This window comes from Oncorhynchus tshawytscha, linkage group LG15 (assembly GCF_018296145.1).
Source record: "Oncorhynchus tshawytscha isolate Ot180627B linkage group LG15, Otsh_v2.0, whole genome shotgun sequence".
Taxonomy (NCBI): domain Eukaryota; kingdom Metazoa; phylum Chordata; class Actinopteri; order Salmoniformes; family Salmonidae; genus Oncorhynchus; species Oncorhynchus tshawytscha.
In genome coordinates, this window is record NC_056443.1 from 1,710,174 (window position 1) to 1,723,113 (window position 12,940).

At 47.4% G+C, this 12,940-nt stretch overlaps 1 protein-coding gene across 1 annotated transcript in view; it reads right to left on the reverse strand.

Moving 5' to 3' along the window:
• LOC112267806 (ankyrin repeat and sterile alpha motif domain-containing protein 1B) overlaps positions 1 to 12,940 on the reverse strand; it is a 326,014-nt gene that overhangs the window by 59,218 nt on the left and 253,856 nt on the right. The window contains 2 exon segments of the mRNA XM_042297888.1: positions 6,513 to 6,665; positions 8,831 to 8,929. Of these exon segments, the coding sequence (XP_042153822.1) occupies positions 6,513 to 6,665; positions 8,831 to 8,929 (252 nt within the window).

Here is a 12,940-nt window from a genome sequence, read left to right on the forward strand (position 1 = left end):
GGCCCGCCCGTTCCCCAGACCTGAATCCAATTGAGCACATCTGGGACAGCATGTCTCGCTCTAGTCCAGGTCTGGGAGGAGATCCCTCAGGGGACCATCCGCCACCTCATCAGGTGCATGCCCAGGCGTTGTAGGGAGGTCATACAGACACATGGAGGCCACACACACTACTGAGCCTCATTTTGACTTGTTTTAAGGACATTACATCAAAGTTGGATCAGCCTGTAGTGTGGTTTTCCACTTTAATATAGAGTGTGACTCCAAATCCAGACCTCCATGCGTTGATAAATTTAATTTCCATTGATAATATTTGTGTGATTTTCTTGTCAGCACATTCAACTATGTAAAGAAAAAAGTATTTAATAAGAATATTTCATTCATTCAGATCTAGGATGTGTTATTTTAGTGTACCCTTAATTTTTTTGAGCATATTCTTGCCAATCCCATGTCTAGGATGTCAGCAGCTTTGAAAGGAACAAGGGTAAAAGCTAAAAGCTAATATATATACAGTGGGGCAAAAAAAGTATTTAGTTAGCCACCAATTGTGCAAGTTCTCCCACTTAAAAAGATGAGAGGCCTGTAATTTTCATCATAGGTACACTTCAACTATGACAGACAAAATTAGAAAAAAAATCCAGAAAATCACATTGTAGGATTTTTAATGAATTTATTTGCAAATTATGGTGGAAAATAAGTATTTGGTCAATAACAAAAGTTTATCTCAATACTTTGTTATATACCCTTTGTTGACAATGACAGAGGTCAAATGTTTTCTGTAAGTCTTCACAAGGTTTTCATACACTGTTGCTGGTATTTTGGCCCATTCCTCCATGCAGATCTCCTCTAGAGCAGTGATGTTTTGTGCTGTTGCTGGGCAACACGGACTTTCAACTCCCTCCAAAGATTTTCTATGGGGTTGAGATCTGGAGACTGGCTAGGCCACTCCAGGACCTTGAAATGCTTCTTACGAAGCCACTCCTTCGTTGCCCGGACGGTGTGTTTGGGATCATTGTCATGCTGAAAGACCCAGCCACGTTTCATCTTCAATGCCCTTGCTGATGGAAGGAGGTTTTCACTCAAAATCTCACGATACATGGCCCCATTCATTCTTTCCTTTACACAGATCAGTCGTCCTGGTCCCTTTGCAGAAAAACAGCCCCATGCTTCACAGTAGGTATGGTGTTCTTTGGATGCAACTCAGCATTCTTTGTCCTCCAAACACGACGAGTTGAGTTTTTACCAAAAAGTTATATTTTGGTTTCATCTGACCATATGACATTCTCCCAATCTTCTTTTGGATCATCCTTATGCTCTCTAGCAAACTTCAGACGGGCCTGGACATGTACTGGCTAAAGCAGGGGGACACGTCTGGCACTGCAGGATTTGAGTCCCTGGCGGCGTAGTGTGTTACTGATGGTAGGCTTTGTTACTTTGGTTCCAGCTCTCTGCAGGTCATTCACTAGGTCCCCCCATGTGGTTCTGGGATTTTTGCTCACCGTTCTTGTGTTAATTTTGACCCCACGGGGGGAGATCTTGCGTGGAGTCCCAGATCGAGGGAGATTATCAGTGGTCTTGTATGTCTTCCATTTCCTAATAATTGCTCCCACAGTTGATTTCTTCAAACCAAGCTGCTGACCTATTGCAGATTCAGTCTTCCCAGCCTGGTGCAGGTCTACAATTTTGTTTCTGGTGTCCTCTTACAGCTCTTTGGTCTTGGCCATAGTGGAGTTTGGAGTGTGACTGTTTGAGGTTGTGGACAGGTGTCTTTTATACTGATAACAAGTTCAAACGGGTGCCATTAATACAGGTAATGAGTGGAGGACAGAGGAGCCTCTTAAAGAGAAGTTACAGGTCTGTGCGAGCCAGAAATCTTGCTTGTTTGTAGGTGACCAAATACTTATTTTCCACCATAATTTGCAAATAAATTCATAAAAAATCCTCAATGTGATTTTCTGGATTTTTTTTTCTCATTTTGTCTGTCACAGTTGAAGTGTACCTATGATGAAAATTACAGGCCTCTCTAGTATTTTTAAGTGGGAGAACTTGCACAATTGGTGTCTGACTAAATACACACACATACTCTCTCTCTCTCAATTTAAGGGGCTTTATTGGCATGGGAAACACATGTTAAGATTACCTAAGCAAGTGAAACAACAAAAATTAACAGTAAACAGTACACTCACAGAACTTTTGTGACATTTCAAATGTCATATTATGTCTATGTACAGTGTTGTAACAATGTGCAAATAGTTAATGTATAAAAGGGAAATAAATCAACATAAATATGGGTTGTATTTACAATGGTGCTTGTTCTTCACTGGTTGGCCTTTTCTTGTGGCAACAGGTCACACATGTTGATGCTGTGATGGCACACTGGTATTTCACACATCAGATATGGGAGTTTATCAGAATTGGATTTGTTTTCAAATTCTTTGTGAGTCTGTGTAATCTGAAGGAAATATGTGTCTCTAATATGGTCATACATTTGGCAGCAGGTTAGGAAGTGCAGCTCAGTTTCCACCTCATTTTATGGACAGTGTGCCCATAGCCTGTCTGCTCTTGAGAGCCACGTCTGCCAACGGCAGCCTTTCTCAATAGCAAGGCTATGCTCACTGAGTCTGTACATAGTCAAAGAGTTCCTTAATTTTGGGTCAGTCACAGTGGTCAGGTATTCTGCCACTACTCTCTGTTTAGGGCCAAATAGCATTCCAGTTTGCTCTGTTTTTTGTTTAATTCTTTCCAATGTATCAAGTAATTACCTTTTTGTTTGATCATTTAGTTGGGTGTAATTGTGCTCTCTCTCTCCAGTAGCCAGTGTGAAGAGCATTGACCTCAAATCAAAATCAAAAAATCAAATCAAATCAAATTTTATTTGTCACATACACATGGTTAGCAGATGTTAATACGAGTGTGGCGAAATGCTTGTGCTTCTAGTTCCGACATTGCAGTAATAACCAACAAGTAATCTAACTAACAATTCCAAAACTACTGTCTTATACACAGTGTAAGGGGAGCACCTCTCCATCACCCCAGAGACAGAGTCCAGCTGCACTCCTAGTATACTCATTATAGGGCTTCTCTCTGTCACCAAACACACACACGTCATTCCCATCCTCTTTCCTGTCCCCAGTGTCAGTGTGACGCAGTGGAAACCCCCTAACCAAAATGTAATGGTACTGTCATTTGTATACAGTAATCAGGCGTAGGAAGAGGGAGTCATGCTCTCAATGATTGCTAGTGAGGCACCACACACACGCGCGCACACACACGCGCACGCACACACACACGCTGGAGTCACGCGCTCAAGTCAAATGCTACTAATGAAGCAATGTGTTTTAATTAATAATAGTGTGAACGGGAGTCCCACATCTGACAGAGATGAACTATTGCACTGAAATTAACTCACAAATGCACACAAACACATGCAGGGGAGTGTACACACACACACACCATGCACACTCACACACACACACACACAAACACATGCAGGGGAGTGTACATACACACACACACACACCATGCACACTCACACACACACACAAACGCAGTGGAGCATACATACACACACACACAGATTTTTGTGCAGAAGTGAATACCTTTGGCGGTCTCTTCTCTACCCTCCTGTGGCTCTAACTCAAACTACACCCTCCTCTCTTTCCTCCACAGCCATTTCCTCTCCTCCATCTGAATAGTATACTAACATCCACCTCTGTAACACGTTTCACCTCCCCATTTGTTTTCAGATCCGAGAGGAAAGAGGAAAGGAGATGAGGAAAGGAGACTACCTCAGACTACTGAGATGCATTCCGCCCCCAGAAGAGCGAGAGTAGACAAGGAAAGCAGACCACTGAGAGACTATTGAGGGACCCTGGACAAACAGTGTGGGTGGTTTCCCCGGTGTTGTGAGACATTGCCTCCTAAGTACTTATATAATCTCTCTCTCTCTCCCTCATCCCTTCATAACGCACTGGAGGAGAGAAAATACACCATCCTCCTCTCTTCTCACAGAAACCAGCAGGCACTCGATTTAATCAACTCTGACCACTAAATACAGGTTGTGTGTGTGTGAGAGGGTACTGTACATGTGTGTATCAATTCCCAGAAAGCTCTTACATATAGTAGCATATCTCCACCCTACCCGACACCCTAGACCCACTCCAATTTGCTTACCGCCCCAATAGGTCCACAGACGACGCAATCGCAACCACACTGCCCTAACACATCTGGACAAGAGGAATACCTATGTGAGAATGCTGTTCATTGACTACAGCTCAGCATTTAACACCATAGTACCCTCCAAACTCGTCATCAACCTCGAAACCCTGGGTCTTGACCCCGCCCTGTGCAACTGGGTCCTGGACTTCCTGACGGGCTGACACCCCAGGTGGTGAGGGTAGGTAACAACATCTCAGCTCTGCTGATGCTCAACACTGGGGCTCCACAAGGGTGCGTTCTGAGCCCTCTCCTATACTCCCTGTTTACCCACGACTGCGTGGCCATGCACACCTCCAACTCAATCATCAAGTTTGCAGACAACACTACAGTGGTAGGCTTGATTACCAACAACGACGAGACGGCCTACAGGGAGGTGGTGAGGGCCCTCGGAGTGTGGTGTCAGGAAAATAACCTCACACTCAACGTCAACAAAACAAAGGAGATGATCGTGGATTTCAACCTACCAACCCTGTAACCAACCAACCAATCATTCCTGCAAACAACCCACCACCAACCAACCAATCCACCAACGTTGTAACCAACCTACCAACCCTGTAACCCTGTTACCAACCCACCAAGCCTGTAACCAACCTACCAACCCTGTAACCCTGTTACCAACCCACCAGCCCTGTAACCAACCAACCCACCAGCCCTGCAAACAACCCACCAACCAACCAACCAACCAACCAACCAACCCACCAACCAACCCACCAACCTTGTAACCAACCCACCAACCCTGTAACCAACCCACCAACCCTGTGACCAACCCATCCACCCTGTAACCCACCAACCATGTTACCAACCCTGTTACCAACCCACCAACCCTGTAACCAACCCATCCTCCCTGTAACCCACCAACCGTGTAACCAACCCACCAACCCTGTAACCAACCCACCAACCCTGTAACCAACCCACTAACCCTGTAACCAACCCACTAACCCTGTAACCAACCAACCCACCAACCCTATAACCAAACAACCCACCAGCCCTGCAAACAACCCACCAACCAACAACCCTGTAACCAACCCACCAACCCTGTAACCAACCAACCCACCAACCCGGTAATCAACACTGTAATCACCCTGTAACCAACCCACCAACCCTGCAAACAACCCAGTAACCAATCCACCAACCCACCAGCCAACCCTGTAACCAACCCACCAACCTTGTATCCAATCAACCCACCAACCCTGCAACCAACCCAGTAACCAATCCACCAACCCACCCTGTAACCAACCCACCCACCAACCAACCCACCAACCAGCCAACCCTGTAACCAACCCACCAACCCTGTAACCAACCCACCAACCTTGTACCAATCAATCAACCAACCCACCAACCAGCCAACCCTGTAACCAACCCACCAACCCAGTAACCAACCAACCCACCAACCTTGTATCCAATCAACCACCAACCCTGCAACCAACCCACCAACCTTCTAACCAACCCACAAACCCTGTAACTAACCAACCCTGCAACCCACCAACCAACCAACCCTGCAACCCACCCCCAACCAACCCTGCAACCCACCAACCAACCCAACCAACCAACCAACCCTGCAACCCACCAACCAACCAACCCTGCAACCCACCAACCAACCAACCCTGCAACCCACCAACCAACCAACCAACCCACCAACCAACCAACCCTGCAACCCACCAACCATCCAACCCCGCAACCCACCAACCAACCAACCCTGCAACCCACCAACCATCCAACCCCGCCCCACCAACCAACCAACCCTGCAACCCACCAACCAACCAACCCTGCAACCCACCAACCATCCAACCCCGCAACCCACCAACCAGTCAACCCTGCAACCCACCAACCAGTCAACCCTGCAACCCACCAACCAGTCAACCCTGCAACCCACCAACCAACCAACCCTGCAACCCACCAACCAACCTTGCAACCCACCAACCAACCCTGCAACCCACCAACCAACCAACCCTGCAACCCACCAACCAACCTTGCAACCCACCAACCACTCACTCACTGAAGGGTTTCCCCAACCAACCAACCCTGCAACCCACAACCAAGCTGTGTGTTCCAACGATCCAAAGATGTGACCACCACCTGTGCTCCACGTGTCATCATCTATCTGTTCTGTAGACTAAAGATAGATCCTAATAAACAAACTTGAAAATGAACATTTACTAGAAGAAATGTGTGTGCTTGCTTCTACTGTCTTCTTCAGTCAGTATTTCTATAGTAGCGTATGGGGAATAACAGCAGTGTGTTTTCAGCAAGCACATTAAAAAACAGTAATAACCAGCAATAACCAGTAATAGACTCACATTGATGAGTTCTAACTCCCAGATCTTCTTGACCAGTTCCATGGAGGTGTATCCGTTGATGAGGAAGGACTTAGTGTAGTCTCCCAGCTCCAGAGACTCCAGCCACTCAGCCACTGACGTGGGGTTGTTACCGTCATAGCCAATAGGACGCACCTGGAGGGGGAAGGAGGAGGGGACAGACTGTCACTAGATGATATGAAGAGCAATGATACCGGACACTAAAACTAGGGTGGGGGGCAGAGAGGGAGGCAGGGAGGGAGGAAAGGAGGGAGGTGGGCAGAGACGGAAGAAAGGAGGGAGGGGGCAGAGAGGGAAGGCAGGGAGGGAGGGGGCAGGGAGGGGAGAGAGGGAAGAAAGGAGAGGGGGGGGAGAGAGGGAGGCAGGGAGGGAGGGGGCAAAGAGGGAGGCAGGGAGGGAGGGGGGGTAAAGAGGGAAGAAAGGAGGGAGGGGGGGCAGAGAGGGAAGAAAGGAGGGAGGGGGCAGAGAGGGAAGAAAGGAGGGAGGGGGCAGAGAGGGAAGAAAGGAGGGAGGGGGCAGAGAGGGAAGAAAGGAGGGAGGGGGCAGAGAGGGAAGAAAGGAGGGAGGGGGCAGAGAGGGAAGAAAGGAGGGAGGGGGGGGCAAAGAGGGAGGCAGGGAGGGAGGGGGCAGAGAGGGAGGCAGGGAGGGAGGGGGGGGCAAAGAGGGAGGCAGGGAGGGAGGGGGGCAAAGAGGGAAGAAAGGAGGGAGGGGGCAGAGAGGGTAGAAAGGAGGGAGGGGGCAGAGAGGGTAGAAAGGAGGGAGGGGGCAGAGAGGGAAGAAAGGAGGGAGGGGCAGAGAGGGAAGAAAGGAGGGAGGGGGCAGAGAGGGAAGAAAGGAGGGAGGGGGGGAGGGGGCAGAGAGGGAAGAAAGGAGGGAGGGGGCAGAGAGGGAGGCAGGGAGGGAGGGGGCAAAGAGGGAGGCAGGGAGGGAGGGGGCAAAGAGGGAGGCAGGGAGGGGGCAGAGAGGGAAGAAAGGAGGGAGGGGAGCAGAGAGGGAGACAGGGAGGGAGGGGGCAGAGGGAGACAGGGAGGGAGGGATGGGGCAGAGGGAGACAGGGAGGGAGGGAGGGAGGGGGCAGAGGGAGACAGGGAGGGGGCAGAGGGAGACAGGGAGGGAGGGAGGGGGCAGAGGGAGACAGGGAGGGAGGGAGGGGGCAGAGGGAGACAGGGAGGGAGGGGGCAGAGGGAGACAAGGAGGGAGGAAAGGAGGGAGGGGAAGCATAGCCTGTGCTGCATGTAAAATGATGACTTAAATACAGAAATTGGATATAAGATTCTGAATTCCATATCAACCCTTAGCACCCAAGGACATGATAAGCATTACAGAGAAAATCCCACCTAGCCATTCAGAGGGAGAGGCAGGGCTAGTTCCATACTGCTTACAGAATAGCTATCTAAATCCCTCAGATCAACAAGGGGTGTCGGGGCTAAAGGTTTATTTAGGATTAGGCAAATGCATCTTATTCCTCCCTATATTTACTTGGTATGGTGGTATGGTTGGTATGGTTTGTTGTCTTTTGCAATACAGTCAACACGACTTCAGAGGAGAAGAGCATTCTGCTTTTTCTCATAGAAGAGGATATATCTGAAGTAATAAGGATTCGGCATCCTACTTTTAAGAAGAGTTGGGACTTTGGAGTGAGCACATCGTGTGACATTTACCTCAAATGTGCATCCTTCTTTCCACAAGGTGAGGGAGAAGAGAGAGAGGATTTCTCTGTCGTTTGAAAACTTTGCAGGGATCAGAGAAGGAAAGTGCTGACTGAGATGAAATTTAAGAAGATTGGTTACCCAGAGTTCCTCCCTCCCTCCCTCTCTCATGTAATTGACATCTCTCACTCAGTTGGCTATATTGGTTGTGTGTGTGACTGCACAAGGAAAGACTCTTACAGTCTAACCAGACACCCAGGTGTTTGTAGTTGTTCACATATTCTAGGTCAGAACCATCCAGAGTAGTGATGCTGGACAGGTGGGTAGGTGGGCAGGTGTGGGCAGGTGTGGGCAGGTGTGGGCAGCGATTGGTTGAAGAGCGTGCATTTAGTTTGAATTGCATTTAAGAGCAGTTGCATTTAACATCGTTTTTAGAGCGATGTTCTATTGGCGAATAGCTCAGATACACATGAAAACATAAAATGACCCCAGGATTAGATAAAACATCGCTCAGAGATGCACAAATACATTATTTAATTTATACTGGTGAAGAGCTCATCTTCTGATGTTATCCCCTCCACAGAATCCTAATGATGCTAGATTAATTTTTACTGCAGTCCACACAAATGCACGCACGCACACAGTACTGACCCTGGGCAGTAGGCGTATAGCCTGTAGCAGCCTCTGTCTGTGGGCTGAGTTGAGGATCCCGATCTCCAGCAGGTCCTGGTCCTCCACCACGTTACTGCCCTGCATGGGGAACATACACATGACATCATCAGCCCATTGATCAGTGACATCATCATGCAGAGACCTCTGTTCACTACTCCACCCATCCCAATGCCTTGTTGTGAGGGGTATCTTGCATAAATGGCTACCAATAATCTAACTAGTTTCTTAGTTATTTACACTGTCATTTTTTGTGTAAGGCACCCCCTACCCCGCACGCAACCTATATTTATTTTCCATTTTGTACTTGAACTATTTGCACATTATTACAACACTGTATATAAATATTAATGACATTTTTTTGTTTTTCACTTTTGTTTATTATCTAAACATACGCAGTCTCTATGGGGGTGCCACAGGGTTCAATTCTTGGACCGACTCTCTTCTCTGTATACATCAATGAGGTCGCTCTTGCTGCTGGTGAGTCTCTGATCCACCTCTACGGAGACGACACCATTCTGTATACTTCTGGCCCTTCTTTGGACACTGTGTTAACAACCCTCCAGGCAAGCTTCAATGCCATACAACTCTCCTTCCATGGCCTCCAATTGCTCTTAAATACAAGTAAAACTAAATGCATGCTCTTCAACCGATCGCTACCTGCACCTACCCGCCTGTCCAACATCACTACTCTGGACGGCTCTGACTTAGAATACGTAGACAACTACAAATACTTAGGTGTCTGGTTAGACTGTAAACTCTCCTTCCAGACCCATATCAAACATCTCCAATCCAAAGTTAAATCTAGAATTGGCTTCCTATTTCGCAACAAAGCATCCTTCACTCATGCAGCCAAACATACCCTTGTAAAACTGACCATCCTACCAATCCTCGACTTTGGCGATGTCATTTACAAAATAGCCTCCCTACTCAATAATACCCTACTCACCAAATTGGATGCAGTCTATCACAGTGCAATCCGTTTTGTCACCAAAGCCCCATATACTACCCACCATTGCGACCTGTACGCTCTCGTTGGCTGGCCCTCGCTTCATACTTGTCGCCAAACCCACTGGCTCCATGTCATCTACAAGACCCTGCTAGGTAAAGTCCCCCCTTATCTCAGCTCGCTGATCACCATAGCATCACCCACCTGTAGCACACGCTCCAGCAGGTATATCTCTCTCTGGTCACCCCCATACCAATTATTTCTTTGGCCGCCTCTCCTTCCAGTTCTCTGCTGCCAATGACTGGAACGAACTACAAAAATCTCTGAAACTGGAAACACTTATCTCCCTCACTAGCTTTAAGCACCAGCTGTCAGAGCAGTTCACAGATTACTGCACCTGTACATAGCCCACCTATAATTTATCCCAAACAACTACCTCTTTCCCTACTGTATTTAATTTATTTATTTTGCTCCTTTGCACCCCATTATTTTTATTTCTACTTTGCACATTCTTCCATTGCAAATCTACCATTCTAGTGTTTTACTTGCTATATTGTATTTACTTTGCCACCATGGCCTTTTTTTGCCTTTACCTCCCTTATCTCACCTCATTTGCTCACATAGTATATAGACTTGTTTCTACTGTATTATTGACTGTATGTTTGTTTTACTCCATATGTAACTCTGTGTTGTTGTATGTGTTCTCAACTGCCTTGGTTTATCTTGGCCAGGTTGCAGTAAATAAATGAAAAAATGTTCTCCAACTAAGCCCCTGGTTAAATAAAGGTGTTCTCAACTTGCCTACCTGGTTAAATAAAGGTGTTCTCAACTTGCCTACCTGGTTAAATAAAGGTGTTCTCAACTTGCCTACCTGGTTAAATAAAGGTGAAATAAATAAAAGAAAAAATGTTTCCCATGCCAATAAAGCCCCTTAAATTGAAATGTAATTGACGGTGAGAGACTGAGTGAGAGACTGAGTGAGAGACTGATAGCAGAGAGACTAGAGACAGACAGATGAGCGATAGAGACAGATAGACAGACAGACAGACAGACAGCGTGACAGACAGAGACAGACAGCGAGACAGACAGACAGCGAGACAGACAGACAGCGAGATAGACAGAGAGACAGACAGACAGCGACAGACAGACAGACAGATAGAGAGACAGACAGACAGACAGACAGACAGACAGACAGACAGATAGACAGAGAGACAGATAGACAGAGAGACAGACAGACAGCGAGACAGACAGACAGTGACAGACAGACAGACAGACAGACAGACAGACAGAGACAGAGAGACAGCCAGACAGCGAGACAGAGACAGCGAGACAGACAGCGAGACAGACAGAGAGTGACAGAGACAGACAGCGAGACAGACAGACAGACAGACAGACAGACAGACAGACAGACAGACAGACAGACAGACAGACAGAGACAGACGACAGCGACAGACAGAGACAGACAGACAGCGAGACAGACAGACAGACAGACAGACAGACAGACAGACAGCCAGCCAGACAGACAGACAGACAGAGAGCGAGACAGCCAGACAGACAGACAGACAGACAGAGAGCCAGACAGCCAGACAGCCAGACAGCCAGACAGACAGACAGACAGACAGACAGACAGACAGACAGACAGACAGACATCATCTGATTGAGATTGCATCATCTGTGGATTTGTTGGGGCGGTATGCAAATTGGAGTGGGTCTAGGATTTCTGGGATAATGGTGCTGATATGAGCCATGACCAGCCTTTCAAAGCACTTCATGGCTACAGACATGAGTGCTATTCGTCGGTAGTCATTTAGGCAGGTTACCTTAGTGTTCTTGGGTACAGGCACTATGGTGGTCTGCTTGAAATATGTTGGTATTACAGACTAAGACAGGGAGAGGTTGAAAAAGTCAGTGAAGACATGTGCCAGTTGGTCAGCGCATGCTCGGAGTACAAGTCCTGGTAATCCGTCAGGCCCTGCGGCCTTGTGAATGTTGACCTGTTTAAAGTTCTTCCTCACATTGGCTGTGGAGAGCGTGATCACACAGTCGTCTGGAACAGCTGATGCTCTCATGCATGTTTCAGTGTTACTTGCCTCGAAGCGAGCATAGAAGTAATTTAGCTCGTCTGGTAGGCTCGTGTCACTGGGCAGCTCCCGGCAGTGCTTCCCTTGGTAATCTTTGATATTTTGCAAGCCTTGCCACATCCAACGAGTGTCAGAACCGGTGTCGTACGATTCGATCTTAGTCCTGTATTGACGCTTTGCCTGTTTGATGGTTCATCGGTGGACATAGCGAAATTTCTTATAAGCTTCCGGGTTAGAGTCGCGGTCCTTGAAAGCGGCAGCTCTACTCTTTAGCTCAGTGCAGATGTTGCCTGCAATCTATGGCTTCTGGTTGGGGTATTTACGTACAGTCACTGTTGGAACAACGTCTTCAATGCACTTATTGATGAAGCCAGTGACTGATGTGGTGTACTCCTCAATGTCATCGGAAGAATCCCAGAACAAATTCCAGTCTGTGATAGCAAAACAGTCCAGTAGCTTAGCATCTGCTTCATCTGACCACTTTTTTTTTGACCGAGTCACTGGTGCTTCCTACTTTAATCAGGAGGATAGAATTATGGTCAGATTTGCCAAATGGAGGGCGAGGGAGAGCTTTGTACGCATCTCTGTCTGTGGAGTAAAGATGGCCTACAGTTTTTTCCCCTCTGGTTGCACATTTAACATGTTGGTAGAAATGAGGTAAAATGGATTTAAGTTTCCCTGCATTAAAGTCCCCGGCCACTAGGAGTGCCGCCTCTGGATGAGCGTTTTCCTGTTTGCTTATGGCTGTATACAGCTCATTGAGTGCGGTCTTAGTGCCAGCATCAGTTTGTGGTGGTAAATAGACAGCTACGAAGAATATAGATGAAAACTCTCTTGGTAGATAGTTTGGTCTACAGCTTATCATGAGATACTCAGGCGAGAAAAACATTGAGACTTCCTTAGATATCGTGCACCAGCTGTTGTTTACAAATATACATAGACCTTCACCCCTCGTCTTACCAGAGGCTGCTGTTCTATCCTGCCAATACAGTGTACAACCCGCCAGCTGTATGTTATTCATGTCGTCGTTCAGCCATGACTCGGTGAAACATAAGATATTAC